Source organism: Pygocentrus nattereri, chromosome 16 (genome assembly GCF_015220715.1).
Source record: "Pygocentrus nattereri isolate fPygNat1 chromosome 16, fPygNat1.pri, whole genome shotgun sequence".
Classification (NCBI taxonomy): Eukaryota; Metazoa; Chordata; class Actinopteri; order Characiformes; family Serrasalmidae; genus Pygocentrus; species Pygocentrus nattereri.
In genome coordinates, this window is record NC_051226.1 from 10,231,266 (window position 1) to 10,250,716 (window position 19,451).

Here is a 19,451-nt window from a genome sequence, read left to right on the forward strand (position 1 = left end):
TACCGGTGCCACAAGATAAGAGCTGAAAATAGAACTGCCCCTACCAGCACTACCACCACCACCAGCACCAGCACCATGCTTCAGGGACTTACAGCTGTTTTTGACCTCACACCTGCTTGCACAACACTTTAGAGAATGCTCCCAATAGAGTTCTGAATCCTCCTTAAAGGGCAACACTTATAAGTTTATACATAAACTACAGCTTCTTTTAAAACAGCAACAGTCAAGAAGGAAAGGGAATGGGATAGGACTTGGATGATTATCAGTCAGGCCAGTAAAACCTCATAAGTAATGTAGTAAGGCACTTAAATTAGGAATGTGCACACCAGTGTTAACATCACAAAACTGATCAAATGATCTCCCCTCTATGCCATAACTGTTAATTGGCTGCTGTTTATTGTACCTAATTCAAAAGGCTGTCCAGGCTGTGATGACAAATGCACTTTGGGATTCCGAATTTCCTGGAAGCTTTTAACAAACTGCTAAGGCCAGACTGAAATCCTCAGGGGTGTCAAAAAAAGAAAAAAGGTTGGACTTAGGGCTGTAGTGATACGTTAGCTTTCTGGTGACCAGAAACAGCATAGTATTTACTTATTATCTCCACATCTTCTACTCCAACAGCACTCCGTATCCCTTGAATAGGAATGGGTAAGTTAAACTTGTCTAGCCACTGCATATTTTACCTCGTATCTTTTACCTTGAAAACAGCGGGTTTGTAAAGAGTTAGTTAGCTGATAACAAACCTGATAACTTCGCTAAATAATACTGAAAGTTTTACTTTATTAAATCTATAAAAGTACAGTGTAAAATGAGCTTGAGCCTGATATTTTCTTTGCTTTTTGTCTGTAATGCTTACTATGTCTCATAGCTGCACTTTGTATTCTCTGCCTCTGTTGGCACGGCATGTTGCTTCTCCTCTCGTGCGCGTTACCCCTTAGCTTTAAGTCTTTCTATGGCTCCTTCTTTGGGGAAAAGAGATAAGAAACTCTGACCAAAACTTAAGACAGACCTTACTTCCCTCTGGTGGAGAACAGAGTTCACTGGAGGCTTATTTGCATATTGAAAATCCTACTTTACTATGCAACTTTTAAAACTTTCATGACTATTCGAAGTCTCAAACATTCAGACTCATCCCTGATGAACTGCACTGTGGAGTGCATGGAATTTTTACATAGTATCTCACACAAGTTTATCGCAGTTTACTGTGATACAGATACTTTAATTTAGAGCACAAAGAGCTTTCGTATTTAACTTGATCCTTGATCTTACCTGGAATGAGAAACTGAAAAGAGAAGGTATGCTCTCCGGGTGGCAGAGTACCTGCAAGAGAAGACAATCAGAGATGTTACAAGAGTTCTGTCATCTGTTTTTGTATGTGAGGTGGGGGATGTGCATGTAGTCTCTCCATAGTGGGCTTCTCACCGTAATGCTTGCCAAGCTCAACTATGTAAGGAGTAAGTAGGGAGTGCTGTACAAAGACTGTGTGTGTGTGTCTGGACACTGTGGTATGTAAAACACTGAGATACAATCATAACATCAACAAGTTAATATGATCAGCACATTACTATGATGTTCTAGGGCCACACAACAAGCTTAACCCTCCTAAGCACCCTATGGCACATATGTCTAATGTTTAATTATTTCTCAATTGCAACTTGTTGAAACAAACACAGGAATTATGTCAAAAGTATGGATTCCAAACTTTCAACTTTAGGGCTCTTAGGGCTGTTTATAAGTACAAAAAGGGATATTTTATTATGATTTAAATTTAAATAATTTTTTCAGCCAAAAAAAAAAAAACACTACATCAGCTGTAAGCATGTCTACTTGCGTCCCACAGTGGTGTCAGAGTGGTCTTTAAAACAAGACTTTCTGGTTTAAATAGTATGAAAAACCGAGTGACCCTGAGTTCTGAGTGACCATCATTGTTTTTGTGTGTGTAGTTTGTGGTATTAATTCCTGACAAATCTCTTAACTTAATTATTTCTTTAGCGTAGCACAGAGGTCACTAATAGGCGGACCGCAGTCCGAGTCCGGACCCAGACACTGTCCTATGCAGACCTGAGTCTATAAACAATAACCATGGATAATTATTTCATTTCGACGGGGTGGTCCTATTTTAATCGGCGTAACTTTCCTAGCCTTTACGGTATGGCTTTACTCACAGACCAATCGCATTTGTTGTATATATCACACATGACGCTACTCAGCCAATCAGATCTGTGCATTACGACGAGCACTGAGACTTGAGTGAGTGATGCACACACATGACGTGCTCTAAAAAGATGGACAATGCTAACAATATACTTGAAATATGACTGAACTGTAGTTTATTTGATTTGGCATTCAGTTGACGCCTACATAAGATGTTGATAAACCTATAAGTCTACTATTAGTCCACTACTACCTATTAGGCACTGAATCATGATGCAAGTTAGACATTATGATGTTCCGGACATTTGCTTGAGAATATTTGTTCTAACTGAACCTTATTGAATTTTAATTAAAGACACCTGGCGTAGCAGCTAGCAGCCAGTATTAGTTGAGCACTGTAGTGATTCTCAACACAGTTGCATAAAGCATGCTGGGTATTGTAGTGTGAGAACAGTGATGTATGAAAACTTGAAAGCAATACAAAATCTTGAATTCTGTTAAACCACTGAGGGGGCACTGCTGCACTACAGAATATGACACATCACAACAAATGACATATTAAATGCATATTTTTGGTTGGAATGCCCCTTTAATAAAAACCCATTGTCCTATGTAAAGAACAATTAACCTTTATATTTTTGCAATTTAGTTGTTATTCTTTAGAAAAAAAGGAAATGAAGGCTAAATGTTGTTCATATAGAATGTAAATAGAATGTAAATATAATTATTGATGTAAATAACTATTTCATTACATAACTATTCCAATTATTATTACTATTATTATTATGCAATTACATGTAAACAGTTTTGTAGCATGCATTCAACAGACAACACAATAACAACTGCAAACTAGTTCTAAAATAGCGCTGCATGGATGACCAACAAAATAATAGTTTTAAAAGAAACAGCTCTGCTATATGTGTTATGCATGTACACGACAGCCACCTCACATGCGTTTTATTCTGGCCAGTTCTCTGAAAATGTGCTGCACAGAGCAGCTTTATGAGCTGGCATTTAAATACGTTTACAGCTGCAGGAGAGTTATTGCACAAATCTCCTCCTGTTTACATGAAGGAGTGTCTGAGACAGGAAGAGGTCTGTTAGAGGAAATGGTGAGAAGAAGCAGTTCACGTCTGAAGTGCTCGCCTCTGAAAGTGCAGAAGTAGCTGTCTGGATCTTAAAACACAAACCAGTCTAAAGAAAATGACAGTTTATGATTATTTCAAAGCAGCCAGAATAGTTTTGCTGTCGTAATAGCAAATGTAAAGCAATACAGAAGATCATCTGGGCTATTTTTGACGACCTACAGCAGTTTTTTTTCTACGGCATCTAATTCTGTGCTAGATCTAACAGGCCTTCTGTTTTCTGTCTTTCACGTTTTCATGTATTTGACACAAAGAGGAAGTGCGGCAGTGTGTGCACAGCACATGCTGTACAGCTGAATGCTTTACAGAGAACGGGGAAAAGGACTGAGCGGGAGGAAAACAGAAGACTTGCATTTGAGAAGTGCAGGTAGTTTTGGGAGATCTGTGCTGTAATTATGAGCTTTGCACAGCAAGTGCTTATCAACACATTTCAGACTTTGGGGATTCTGTTTGCAAGAGCCTATCCCAAATATATATCCATCCATCCATCCATCCATCCATCCATCCATTTTCTAAGCCGCTTCTCCGTCAGGGTCGCGGGGGGATGCTGGAGCCTATCCCAGCAGTCTTCGGGCGGAAGGCCCCAAAATATATATATTATATATAATAATATATTGGTTATTAAAGGGAAATTAGAATGGATTATTAAAAAATGCAGCATAGTTCATAGTTTGCATCGTTGAGATGCAAACAAAGTCAGAGTGGCTTGATCTGAAATGGTGCATTTTAGAGAAACCTCCTTAAGATTTCTTACCAGTACTGCTGATAGGAACCAGAGGGTCAGAATGTCTACAGTGTAATTAGATATCAGAAATGATTTACTGTCCTAAAAAACCACGACCCTGCACATCTTCTAAGTTTTTATATGTACTGTGTATAACACTACAATGGTGGAAAATAAAAAACCCAGGTTTTCCTTAGGGAGTATTTTGACATCCTGCATGCAGCTCTCTGCTTTCAGACTGTTTTACACCAAAAACTATTGTAAAACAACATGTCAGGCCTCAGACAGTATATTCACAACCATTTCATGTAATAACTTGCTGTCAAGCATCTCTTCTTTGGAGGATGTGTGGTTCCACTACCACTGTGAGCACTTCTGACTTGCTAACATTCGTTGGAATGCAGCATTTCACATCAAACCACTCTAAATAACTGTTTTTACAGTTTTAACCATCTGATCATCCAGAAATGTAGAAAAATCTGAGGAATTCCTGCTTAACTATTACTATAGTATTGGCACTTGTAATGATGATATACTGATATGACCAATATGCAATACATTATGCCCTTGAATCATCTGGACTAACACTGCAGAAGAGTTTCTGTGGGTGTTTTAGAATCGAAGTGATCAAATGAGCCAAAAATGTGCCGATGTTGAGTAGCCTTATTATTATTATGCCATAGATAAACACAGGTGCATAATACTGAAACAGTAAAGTTATACATAGCTAACCTATTATGACCTGACATGCAGGTGTGTTGAGCACAGCGGTATCTTTGGAAATCATTCATATATCAAACGGTAATCACAAGACAGGTCACCATGAGTTCACTGTGTTTCCTGTACACTGAAAAAAAAATGGTGCTTTGAATTCATGATGTAATCATGTCGGTCAGTTTTACTCTATTGAAATGATGTGTAAGCTCTCAGAGCACAATAACTGTGCAGCACATTTCCTTCCTTTGAAGCCGAGTGACATATTTGAATCATGTAAATTTAAAGCCTCGTTTATCAGTGTAAATTAGTGTCCATTAATGACCGACAATGCATGTAATCACATAAGTGAAAGTTAATTACGGCAGAGGTTCACCATCACACAGTAACTGGAGTATGTGCTCCTATTCGTCATTTGGGAAAAGAAAGACACTTTCAGACTTCCTCTCCGCCCTTCCCCTGGAGGAAAAGCCTGCCTCCATTTTGAAGGTCATTCTGATTCTCAGTAGGGTCATGGGAAGTTTCTAGTGGGTCCTCCTCAGGGCTTCAAATTGATGTTAAGGTAGCCAGTAATACCAGTAATTTTCATTTTGATTCGATACCAAGTTAATTCCATGGCTAATATCCAGATACCAACTGATACCAACCAGAAACTGATACTTTTAAAAGTGTCTTTGTGAATAGAAAAAAAATATTTTTTTTACATCCACAGTAAAAATATGGACATTAATTAAATACTTAGTACTTTATAGGAAATATGGATATATCAATATTTTATCTTCTTTCAAACAGTTTTTAAAGTTGATGTAATTGCATCACCTTTGCAAAAACAATGAAAATTTGATTTTATCACTTATTTAACACAAAATGAAAAAAGATGCCAATTCCTACAGAGGAAAAAAATGTTAGGAAACCCTAAGCCCTAATAGCTGATATTTCCCCCTTTGGCTGAAATAACCTCAGACATTTCCTATAACCATCTACCGGTCTCTGACATCGACTGGAAGAAAGTTTGTCTTACTCCTCCATGCAGAATTCCTTCAGCTGTGTGATGTTTGAAGGCTTTCTTGCATGCACAAGACCACTCCACAACATCCACACCATCTCAATAGGATTTAGATCCAGGCTTTGACTTGGTCATTCCAGAACCTTTTTTCCTTTTGAGCAATTACTTGGTGGACTAGAATGTTTGGGTCATTGTCGTGTTGCATGGTCCACCTCTGCTTCAGCTTCAGTTTTTGGACATATGGTCACACATTTTCTTCAAGCACAGTCGATTCTAGGATGGAGAGCTTTTCAGGCTTTGCTGCAGCAACCAAGACATTTCCACCTCCACGCTTCAGATGGTAGGTTTTTGTGCTCAAAATCTGTTTTTGGTCTGTGCCAATCATGACTGCTGTTACTGAGCTGTACAAAGCACATTGTTCCAGAAGTCCTGGTCCTTGTCTAGGTATTCTCTGATCAGGGATTTTTGTGTGTTAAAACGTTTTCTTGTGCTAAGGATAGGTTTGGGGGCATTTTATATTGTTATAATTTTATACTGTTATAGTGTTTCGTAACACTAACCATGGGCTTCACTAGTTCAGCCTTTAACATTATTTAACCTTTATCATTAACATATAGTTAAACAGAGAGTGGCAAAACTGTCTAGGTTTTCCTATCACTGCGAGACTCAAGAGATATAACAATAAAGTTTCAGCTGATATTACCAGCCAACCGATAAATCGGTCAGGCCCTAGAGTATACTTCACACTTCAGTGGCCTTTGGACTTTGGATAGAAAAAACACAGAACACAAAGAAGCTCAAATTCCACATGCGTATCCATTCAACTATGCCTGACATGGATAAGCCGAAGTCTGTGAATGTATCACAGACGAGAAGAACGGTTTGACAGGGTTAAATTTACACTATAGCACCACACACTTCTTCAGCAAGCCAGCAGTCATGCTCTGTGCATATGGTGCAAGTTCAGGGGGGTGAAGGCGAAGTCAATGAGAAGTAGAAAATTAATTTGAGGGCTAGTTGGGTAGAAAGAGGAGGTCTTGATGGATGGCTGCATTGACCACCTGCTCAACCTAGTTAACCTGCTTAACTATCCACAGCACATTAGCCTAAACAGTCTGGGAGGCCTGCTGAAACACTCAGGAACAGCTCCATCTCAGTGTGATCAACAGGGGGCCCATAGTTCTAATATCCTCAATGCTGAAATCAATCCAGTAGCTTGCATACCACATTACTATTCAGCCTCAAGAAGAGAAACACAATGAGAGCGAGAGAGTGAGAATGCAAATAGAAAGCAAGCACCAGAAACCATGAGAGGCACAGAGAACGTGCGTAACAGGACTGGATTAATCAATACCTGAGTTAATCATTTAGAACATAAAGGGTGGGTTGTGTTATATCACACTGAAAAGGACCCAGAAGTGCCTTTTTTCTCCCTCCTTCTTTCTCTCTTCAACTCTATTCAGACGGGGTGAAGTATATGTGGAGGCCTGGGGTAATTCCCTTTTTTACGAGTCCTACTGTGATTTTATTTCCATCCGGATTGGCCGCGTCCTCTCTCTCTTCCCCTGAGAAAATTACAGACCAAATTATCTGCTGTCAGCAGACGTCTAAAAAAATTTAGCCTCATCCAGATACAAATCTCTGTAATTCTGGTGGATTTTCCAGGCAGATGTCACACTGCCTTGGAAAAAATGGTTCTTTAACCACTGCTTCTCACATTATTTAGTCTTGCAGCACATGTATCCATATCATATCACGTGTTTCCCAAATCATAAAATGGTGGATGCATTTGACGACTTTTTCAACCATTTACTTGGTCTGGGTGGTAAAACCATATATAAAACACTTTATATTCACATACAGCTACACAATATCATCAAATTATTTATTTACACACACAATATCAACTTTTCACATAAATACAGCGGGATCATTTGACCTCATGTGATGTAAACATCCAGGTTTGCCGAAATTACAGCCCAAAATGCACGTCGCCTGTAGCTATTTAACTGCTGTCCGGATGTGTGAGTCTTATAACTGAGACTTGCAATTTTTTTTTACTGACGTCCCCCTGATAGGCCTATCTAATCCAAATAGGGTTTTTAATTTCCTCTTACAAATACAGCAGTAGAAAATTACAATAAATTTCAAATTTAGAGATCCTTTTAATTTGAATAAAAAAGTTATTGTTGTGCATACAGGCTTTTATTTTTTCCATTTACAGTGCTGTGCAGTGAAGTCAGAGACCACTCGTCATTTATTGAATTTCCAGTCAAAAATTACACAGAAGCATCAAAAACTACATATAATCTAATATTTATCAGTATTTAGTGTGTCCAACATTTGCCTTTGTTACAGCTTCCACTATTTTCAGGAAGCTTGCTTTCAGTTTCTCATTGAAATCTGCAGGAATATTTTTCCACACCTCCACAAAGTTCAGTCATAGAAACTGGTTGCATTTTCAGCTTCTCACACCAGCAGCCGTTTCGTTTGTCATTTTTCTTCTTTTTTGTCTGTTAGTTTTTCCTCACTAACGGCTTCTTGACAGCTCCACATTCTTTCAGACTCATTGCACTGAGCCGTCTTCTCTCATGGAAGCTTGATTTTCTCTGAAAGAAGAAAGCTTTAAGTACTGTTTACCTGATGACTACAGTTTTAGTGGTCTACCAGGTCTTACACGGTTGTTAGAAGTTCCAGTCTCCCTGTATCTTTTCATAGTTTTACAGACTCTGTTTTAAAAACCTTTGATTTTCCCATTCCATGTGTAAATAATGACTTTTTTGACTAAATTGTTAAAAAGGGCTTTAGAAGAATAACTTTTGGTTCCCTAAAGAACCTTGCAATGGACTGTTCTTTAGAGAACAATTTTTGTATAAAAAAATCTGAGAAGGATATTTGCAAGTGTGAAGAACCTTTGAAAGTTATAACATAAAGTAAGAACTGGTATAGAATAATTATAAATTGGTATAGAATTATTAAACTATCTGAAGGGCCTTTACACTTTTAAAAGCTTCTTTACACTTACTTCTTTTTTAGACAGGGCTTTTAAGTGGTCTGTCTATGATAGCTCTTAAAGAGCCCACCTTTAAGATTCTGTTGATGCAGAATGTAAACTGAAGGTAAACATAACACATTGCACAACTTATCTATGCAATTAAACACATAATTATGTAATATACATTTGTATAATATAGCAAAATAATAGTAATAACTAAGGGTTACTTTTTGGTTGCTCTTTTTGTCACTACTGCATATTCCTTGCCACTATAACACATGTAGAACATAATACATCACACCAGTAAGCACAAAGAACATGAGACAGCACTCAGCTCCTGCAACCAGACACTGGCTACACTGCTGTCCACTCCAACCCTGCCCAGCTCACTGCAGTGAGGACAAGCAAAGGAGCCTTCAGCACTGTGCTGCCGCAGGCTAGATACATACTGCTGTGCTCTGGAGCATGCAACCCAAACCTTTAATCGGTGCACAGCATTAGCTGCTGGCACCGTGCAGGAATACACTTGCTGCCTTTGTTGGGCCGCAGGGTTGGAGGGGAGTTATTAGGCAGCACATCTGTCCCAGCGCTGCCTCGAAAGGCTCCCTGTGTTGAAAGGTCTGCTGGAGAGTGGTGGTAAGACAAGCCACAGCATGTACACTAACAAGCACTCTCACTACCAGACCTGTGTCAGAGCGCATCAGCCAAGAGCTCACACTTACACAAAGGTGAGAACACTAAGAGTCTACAGTCTCAATAAGAGAGAGAGAGAGAGGGAGAGAGAGAGAGAGAGAGAAATAGATAGCTAGCTAGATAGCTATATAGACAGTGAGTGTGTGTGACAGAGAGAGAGAGAGAGAGAGAGAAAACAAAGAGAGAGATTTCAGTACTGATGCTTTTCATTAGAAAGCATTGATAACTTACCAAAGCTCTCACTCTACAGTAAGGAAAATTCTATATTTCCCTAGTAAGAGTGAATATACTTTATATAAATTAGGGCTACGTGATTTGGTCTGTCACCAAACTGGCCACTCTGATCAGAGTTACCTGAGAATGTGAGTCTTTATTCTGACCACAATAATTTTCACCAGTCATTAGATTTCAATGGCAAACCATGACTATTGGTCAAAAATCCAGTAAAAAAACACCTATATGATAATCTCAGCTAATTAATACCTCTATGGGATTTGTAATAGCATGTTAGTGCTATATGACCATTTTCAGCTGCATTAAACAGACATTTGAAGCTTGTAAAAGACATTTCATATGTTTTATATGATGCTTGAAACCGACATTAGCATATGTTTTACCTTGTATAATAGTTTTTTTCTCTAATGCAGTTTTATTCTCTTTTTCATCATCAATTAAGAGCCCTCACATGGAGCTGCTGCTGCTGTTTTCCATTTCTAACCATTGTAAGAAAACGACTCCCGCTTGTATTCACACGTAGTGACATATCTAATATTTACAGTATATTTTTTCGGTCCAAATCAAAACATGACTAGTTGATTCTTCGGTAGTTTATCTAACATGCCTTCTGTCCGGCTCCTGAAGAATTGGACAATTTTACATGGGCTGTTTTGAGATTTTAACCCTTTTGTTTTTAACCAAAGGTTAAACAAATAAGGTTGTTATTAAAATGCTTGCAGAGTATAAATATAATAAGCATGATAATTCTATTAAACAAAATGCCCTACAAAGGCCTAGAATGCCGTGAAGCTCGATTTTGTAATCATATGTCGCAACAACCAGAAAGTGAAACAGAAAGCAGAAAATAATACTTGGTTATTAGAGCACAAGCTAACACTTGCTGAAGCTATGAGACTTACAGCAACAGAATTTAGATAAGCTGGTAATGTTTTTTCATTGCACTCTTGTGAAGACTACACTAAGGTATCACCAGCTAGGAGGCTTTTGTATGTTCAATTTTTGCTCCCACAGTTGAGCTTTTGAGAAAATGCATCTTGCAAGATCCATGGCTCCTTAGGAACCGTACAAACAGATAACTTTTTTGTGTAGGTACAACAACTCTGGTTCTTGCATTATGAAGACTATACTTAATTTACCGTGTAATTAAAATGCCGTATGTATCTGATAAAGCCTGAAACATTCGTGTGATCATTGCAAGTGGTGTATTGTGTTGCAGTTAGCATTGTTTAGAATTGTTAGAATAGTGTTTACTGATGTCAAGGAAATCATATGTAGCCTGCAATAAAGCTTGCTATCATGGTCATGCATTTTTTTAAACAAAAATATAATCAAAAATCATGCACCATATGGAGAATATACTAGCATGGCAATTATATTGATAAATATTGTGATTGAATTAGGCCTTACAATATACTACAATGCACTTATAACTTACATTAAGATCAGCTGCATTATTTTATATCATTTCCATTTTTTGGTTTACACGAATACCTAGTTCAATAAAACATCATGGAAACACTTTTGTTGAACTGAGATTGGCCAGGATGCTCACAGCTTACAGCAAAATATTGTGATTGATTAAAGAACTAATTTGCATATTGCAGCTTTTTGTATTGCAAAAGCCAACACAGCGCTAATGATTAACGATATACTGTGCATCAATAAATCATAAGAAAACAGTAAATAAACAAAGAGGCCCACAGAAGGCCTCCCTATGGACCCAATATTAAACATTAAACCTAGACGTGAGTTTTTAAGCATGGATGATCTGGTTCAGAGCACACACAAGCCTGTTTGTGCACCACTGCCTACTTTCCACTGAAATCATCACTTTCAACAAGCTCTGCAACAACACCACACATGCAAAATACATGCCATAAATATCTACAGGTTTCCCAGCGCTTGTGCAGGCGACAGGCGGAGAAAAGCGAGCCATTTCCTTCTTAGAGACAGTCTAATCATGTTATCAGAGAACCTCAAACTTGTTTGTGACACACTCAGAGCAGACAGACAGGAAGGAAACAAACAAACAAAAGGCTCACAGTAAGCCATACGTGAAGATACTGTGAAGCACATGCAAAATGGGACAGAAAGCTGCCTTTAAAATCCAACCAGTAACCACAAGCATGAAAACCACTGGTCACTGATTCTTCTAAATTTCTAAAGTTTTTGCATAATTTTGAAACAAAGTCATTCAGAGTGGTCTGATGTGAAATGGAGCACAGTAGAGGAAACTACTGACCGATTTCTTTACAATGGTGATTATAGGAAGCTATCGAGAGGTCTACAAAGACAACGCAGCCAGTTTATTTACTGTCCAAAATGACCAGTTAGAACACCAGGCCTGCACCTCTGTACCCTGACTGAATTTTTAAGAAATACATTTATTACAAATAGCTATTCCATAACTATAACATTATCTAAGGTACATTTTAAAGGCATTAAACTCTATAGAAGTCTGGTTCCCATCACCAATCCTGTGACCTGGAAAGTTTCTCTAGAACAGAACATTTCACGTCAAACCACTCTGAATAACTTTGTTTAAAACTTATCCATCTAATTATGCAGATATTTTGAATAATGAACAGAATAAGCAGCATAATAATACGAATTTATGTTTATTTGTATGACGTCCTCAAAAACAGATATCAGAGATGGTATAGGTTCAGAACAGATGAACAAAGCCTATGATCTATTCTGTGGCTAAAGTTAAGCAGGTAGATAAATAGGACACAAATCCTAAATCAGACTTACTTTATCATGCTCTCTTTGTTTTGGCTCAAGATTGTGGAAAGTGTTCGTATTTTGTATGTATTTTGGCACTATTTTAGTGATACTTTGAATGCTAAATCTGTATCTTTAAATAGCTTTTATTTGACACGAAGATAACATTTCTAAATATAAATTTAAATTAAATTAAATTTAATTTAATTGTAATATATTTAGGGGTGGTACGGTGGCGTGGTGGGTAGCGCTGTTACCTCACAACAAGGAGGGCCTGGGTTTAGTTCCCTGGCTGGGTGACCAGGGTTCTCTCTGTGTGGAGTTTGCATGTTCTCCCCATGTCTAGGTGGGTCTACTCCGGGTTCTCCCCACAGTCCAAAGACATGCAGTCAGGCTGATTGGACATGCTATATTGCCTCTGAGTGTGTGTGCATGTGTATGCCTGTCTCTCTGCCCTGCAATGGACTGGAGTCCTGTCCAGGGTGTAACCTGCCATCCGCCCAATGACCGCTGGGATAGGCTCCAGCACCCCCTGTGATCCTGAGGGAGAAGCGGCTTAGAAAGTGTGTGTGTGTGTGTGTGTGATATATTTTAATTTATTAAATATATTTTTCAAATATATTTTATCTGAAGTGAACCTCTTCGGCCAATACTTGTTGATTTCAGCAGTGCTTCATAAAAAAATTGACTTGACTCAACCAAACTAAAAACTAAAACTACACAAAACATTTATTCCTGGAATATGTCTTGTATCTATATCTCAACTAAAGCTGAACCAGTGGACGAATGGGAGACAGTGAAAGGATAAGCGCAGTGAGCAACTGAAAGAGCAAAGACTTGCTGAAAGTGGATTCATCTCCACACCTTTGTCTGCCACGGAGAGCATGCTGCTGACGTACTGCTCCTCCACCATCCACGACGCGTCGTTCATCTTGCTGGAGACACCACATGATCCCACACAGTTTACCCTGATGGCTGCAAAGAAAAGAGCACAAATAATTTACTCAGCTAGTGAGCATGTCATTCCATATTTTAACAATCATCATGTTTTTTGTATTTGTACTTTTTATTATTAATTTGCTATTGCCATTTGGGTTTCAGGTCTATGACAAGGTTTCATATTACAGTAATGTTAGAATATTTGAAAATCTAACCAAAAGTCCCATAATTAGTGAAGAACAGCATTGGTGCTCATTTTAGTAATTAAAAAAAAAGAAGATAATAGAGGCAAGCGAAAGAAAATAGTATGTCATTAACATTTTATGTTGCATTTTAAAGTAGTAGAGTTAGTTAACAAGATTAACAAGAAGTCAAGACACTCATGGGGTTAAGACTAGCTAATTAATATTAGCTAATGTTAAATAAAATAGCTAACTGCCTCTAATCCAACAGAACCTAAAAAACTCAACACAATATTTCCAACCAAGACTGAACTTGTCCTGTATAAGACAACTAAGCTGGGGTGACCTTTCTATAATATGCTTTTTGATGGACAACAGCCACCCTTTTAAGCATTTAATAGCCTACCATGCTAATACTAATTTTTAGTCTTGCTTCAGGCCCCTGGTCAACATTAAAACGCACAAACTCCCAGATGTCTGTTACTGGCTCCACCCATGTTGTGTCTCAAGAAAGTCTTGAGTTTATTTACAGTAAATAAATAATACATTTTTTTCATTCAGGCTTATGAAAAACCTGACTATGTTCTTCAGATACTCCAAATGACAGCAACATAAAATGGCAAGACTGTCTAAAAAGCTTTATTCTGCTTTACTGTATTTAAAAGAAAGCACCAACCACCCTTATTTGCATCATAATCGCAAGAAGCTAAGCTCTCAACAATGGCTTGATTTGGTCTGGGGGGCTATTTTGTTTCTCCACAAGCCATTTTTGTTTCCCCAGCAATCATCAACTGTTGGAGCAGCAAGACTGAGCAGATGGATTAAAACACTGTGAATAACAGATACAAAAGATCTACATTGAAAACTACTGAATGAATACCTCACAGTGGAAGACAGTATGATGAATCACAAGCCTGCTTATTTACTAAATAACTGTTTGCCAACTCAGTCCTGAGAGACTCTAAGTTTTCAGTACAACCACATGATAAACAATTCAGTACTTCAACTTTCTTTCTACCTACTATTCATCATTTAAATAAGCTAAATCAAAGTTGTCATTGTATTCTGCCTAAGCGAATCAGTTGCGAACTGACTCGGGTGAGCAAAGACATGCTGATAAGCACATATAAAACATACAGGTGAAGAGCTTTATTCCATAACATGCGTGACTTTTCTGTTCCTAGAAATAATCAACATAAGATATAACGCATTTCAAATGTGTTTTAAACACACAGGGTGATGAATATTATTGTATTTACTATATTGCATTTCCTCATGTTGTTGTCACTCATTCCTCCAGAGCATGTTCAGTAAAGCTGTTAAAAATATTAAGTTACTTATTTGATTTCTTTAACATAATATGTTAATTAAGGTGGCTTCTAACTCACTCGGTCACATTTATCAGGTGGCCAATTCTCCCCAAGGGGCTTCTATTAACACTCAAATGCACTTAGGTTTTTCACAGAGCAGTGCATCTCACACTGGGGGTCCTTGTTCCATGTTCTGTAAACACTGGGTTTTCAGCCACTTAGTGTCGCCACTGGCATCGAGCATAGCAATATTACACTTCATATTAGTATCAAAGTTAAAATTCTGGTACTGTGACAACTACGAATGTAACAATACAAGGTGTCATATTGTTGAATGCAAACCTCTCACTCTTTTCTTCAGTGCCTTGCTATCACTTTGCTGCTGTAGCACTGTGAACTCCCCCCGTTGTGGGACTAATAAAGGATGATCTTATACGATATTAAACAATACATTCAACTACAGTGCGTAATACTGATTTATTTACTGATTTACTGAGGTTAATATAGTTTAATACTCTCTGAGCACACTCCTGGTAGGCGTATATATTAGCTTGGGTCTAACACATAAGCTCATAGCTAGCATATTATTATAACAAATCACACTTTTGTTGAATGTTGAATGGTCTAAATGAAACTGAGAATCAAAAAATTAACATATTAGGTGAATTCAGCCAATTTTTCAAAATCATTCCATATTTTAGCAGTTGATTTGCAAGTAAAGTCATTCAGAGTGGTTTGATGTGACATACTAGAAAAACCTGCTGAGACAGAATTATTCACAGTGGTGATGATAGGAACCACTGAGTTTACTGGCTCTAAAAGCTCCCTCACAGAAAGCTGTTACGTTAAATAGTTACAAATATGTTGCCTGACCTCCAATACGTTGTTTTATAACCGAATTTTTTAAATTCACTCATGGTGGAGGGGTACATGCAAGACATTGCAAGGCAACCTAGTCCCCAAATATAGCTGTATTTGCATTTTAGACATTGCGATGGTTCCTATGACCACCACTATAAAGAAAAAAGACAGTAAGTCCCTACAACAAACCATCTCGCATCAAACCACTCTTAGGGATTTTGTTTATATCCTAACTACTAAATTATTTATGAATTTTCTCAGACACTCCTTATTTTTGCTGTATCAAGTTACAGAAAAATGTAGCGAATCAAAACACGACTATACACTGTACTGTATCAAATCGATTAACAATCAAGTGAAACCTTACAGAAACACAAACCAAGCAATCAACACTGGACACTGTCTAGAGTGCTGGAAACTGGAAAAGAGCTGCTTTGTGAACTGTCACATAACAGACAGATGTCAGGGGAGAAGCACATGTTTCTGAAAAATAGTCTGGATAAAACAGTTTGTTAACGTTGGCTCTTTACTAAAGCAGTACAATCAATCCAACATGCCAGTGTACAGTGCATGTATGGATTTGTGCTTCAATAACAACAAATGAGGATGTTGCAACAGAAAAATCTGAAAAAAAAAAACCCAGCCATCGGTCATGTGGCCACATGTTGATCTGGTTACGTAATAGTCGGGCAGAGCCGAGTAAGCCCGGGGATTTTAGCCAGTATGAAGCAGAGCAGCTCAGCAGAGCTCAGAGCATCAGCAGCAGTAGGGAGAGAGAGAGAAAGAGAGAGATAGAGACAGACCTGCTGGCCTGCCTGCTGACCACACTGTGAGGATGAGCTCAAACTCAGTGACCACATGATGATGAGGGCACAGAGCTCTGGCTAAGTGTCTATACACACACACACACACACACACACACACACACACACACACACACACACACACACACACACACACACACACACCTACAAAGGCTCAGCTCTCATTGACACACTGCATTCCCACAGCATCATGTTTCTCATCCGCAGCCACAAAGAAGCACTGTATTACCCAGTGGACAAAACGAGAAAAGGAGACAGAGAGAAATGACTAAATGAAAGAGGTGTCAGTGTCTTAGCTGCTTTTCATTGGGCCCTTTAACTCTCCTAAGCTTTGACAGTGCAGTCTCCAGCACAAACACACATCACTGAGCCTAATGCACTCTCAGGGACAGGTGAGCCGTTTCCATACGGCTTTCAAATGAAATTGAAACTCAATTTCTTTATTCATCTGCTGATATACATCGCCTTCTGTCATGTTTCCTACACTGTTACAAATAAAGATTTGTTTTGCTCATCAAGGTACAAACCATGCAAATGTACCCTCAAAGGTACAATAGTGGCTATAAGGACCAGCTTTTTCTAGTGTAAAAGTACATATTTGTATCATAACCTAATGTTTTAAAACAGAACAATAAAATAAAAAGCCTGGAGACCAGATGGGGCGTGTGGGGAAGTCAAGGCAACTTAAATATCATTTCAATGAATTATGGTCCAGTTATGATCCCTGACTACAGTTACTGAGATGTGTACCTTCAAATCTAATCAAGTCAAATTTATTTGTAGCGCTTTTTCCAACTGACGTTGTCACAAAGCAGCTTCACAGAATTCCAGTAAGGACAAAGTTTTAACATGAATGTAAAACCCCCAGGTGAGCAAGCCAGGGGCCATTCATATTTGCATTATTCTATTTCCATCATAATTTATCACATTTCTTTTTTAACTGATGTGAATTTAAAGATGTTATTGGATTTTTACCGATATTATTTGATATTTTTCATCAAGTCATTTTTATTTCATATGTCTAAAGAAGCACAGAAATATATGGATGGAAACCCAGTTAATGACGTGTTCAACCTCATGACTATGAAAAACCAATAACAGCCAGAGAAAATACACGGACTGCCACAATAACTCGACTGATCTTTGAGGCATTGCATTGGTTTAGTATTGATATAGTATTTGGTATTAATTTATAGTTAGTATTGATTCAAGTCTATTTTTATTTGTTTAGCCTTTTTAAAAACACAGATTACTCATTAATCACCCAAAAAACTGGTAGACTACTGAGAAAGGTGTTTTGATCAGGCATGCAGGGCTGTGGGATTTTAAAGCTTACTGTGTGGTTAGCTGTTGGCACACGCTCTAAAGCAGCACCCTGTTGATACCACACACAATCACAAGTGGCAGATGGCACCAGTTCACTGCACAGGCAGCTACCCACTATGGCTGGCTGGCACAAAGGCCTCTGCATCTCTGGAAAGGAATAACAGAAAGCTCTAAAGGAGAGAGGCAGGAGAGGGTCCTCCGAGTTTCAGCCGATTCAGAACGCATTCAGCATTATGTCACCAGTAGTACCATCTGCTATTTGCCATCTGGGCACCATTGTTACAACAGAAGAAGAATACTGAAATGTTCTCTACGCCAGTAATACAGTGGGTTGCAAAAGTATTCAGCCCCCTTGAACTTTTCAACCTTTTGCCACATTTCAGGCTTCAAACATAAAGATATGAAATTGTAATTTTTTGTGAAGAATCAACAACAAGTGGGACACAATCGTGAAGTGGAACGAAATTTATTGGATATTTTAAACTTTTTTTAGAAATAAAAAACTGAAAAGTGGGGCGTGCAATATTATTCGGCCCCTTTACTTTCAGTGCAGCAAACTCACTCCAGAAGTTCAGTGAGGATCTCTGAATGATCCAATGTTGACCTAAATGACTGATGATGATAAATAGAATCCACCTGTGTGTAATCAAGTCTCCGTATAAATGCATCTGCTCTGTGATAGTCTCAGAGTTCTGTTTAAAGCGCAGAGAGCATCATGAAGACCAAGGAACACACCAGGCAGGTCCGAGATACTGTTGTGGAGAGGTTTAAAGCCGGATTTGGATAGAAAAAGATTTCCCAAGCTTTAAACATCTCAAGGAGCACTGTGCAAGCGATCATATTGAAATGGAAGGAGCATCAGACCACTGCAAATCTACCAAGACCCGGCCGTCCCTCTAAACTTTCAGCTCAAACAAGGAGAAGACTGATCATAGATGCAGCCAAGAGGCCCATGATCACTCTGGATGAACTGCAGAGATCTACAGCTGAGGTGGGAGACTTTGTCCATAGGACAACGATCAGTGGTACACTGCACAAATCTGGGCTTTATGGAAGAGTGGCAAGAAAAAGCCATTTCTCAAAGATATCCATAAAAAGTCTCATTTAATGTTTGCCACAAGCCACCTGGGAGACACACCAAACATGTGGAAGAAGGTGCTCTGGTCAGATGAAACCAAAATCGAACTTATGTTTGGCGTAAAAGCAATACAGCTCATCACCCTGAACACACCATCCCCACTGTCAAACATGGTGGTGGCAGCATCATGGTTTGGGCCTGCTTTTCTTCAGCAGGGACAGGGAAGATGGTTAATATTGATGGGAAGATGGATGGAGCCAAATACAGGACCATTCTGGAAGAAAACCTGTTGGAGTCTGCAAAAGACCTGAGACTGGGACGGAGATTTATCTTCCAACAAGACAATGATCCAAAACATAAAGCAACATCTACAATGGAATGGTTCACAAACGTATCCAGGTGTTAGAATGGCCAAGTCAAAGTCCAGACCTGAATCCAATCGAGAATCTGTGGAAAGAGCTGAAAACTGCTGTTCACAAACGCTCTCCATCCAACTTCACTGAGCTCGAGCTGTTTTGCAAGGAAGAATGGGCAAAAAT

General features: G+C 38.6%; 1 protein-coding gene across 1 annotated transcript in view; it reads right to left on the reverse strand.

The window, feature by feature from the left end:
• Positions 1-19,451, reverse strand: part of arrdc1b (arrestin domain containing 1b) — a 68,365-nt gene that overhangs the window by 13,744 nt on the left and 35,170 nt on the right. Inside the window, exons 2-3 of the mRNA XM_017714829.2 lie at positions 13,257-13,367; positions 1,270-1,320 (exon numbers count right to left, since the gene is read on the reverse strand). Of these exons, the coding sequence (XP_017570318.1) occupies positions 1,270-1,320; positions 13,257-13,367 (162 nt within the window). The remainder of the gene's footprint in view (positions 1-1,269; positions 1,321-13,256; positions 13,368-19,451) is intronic.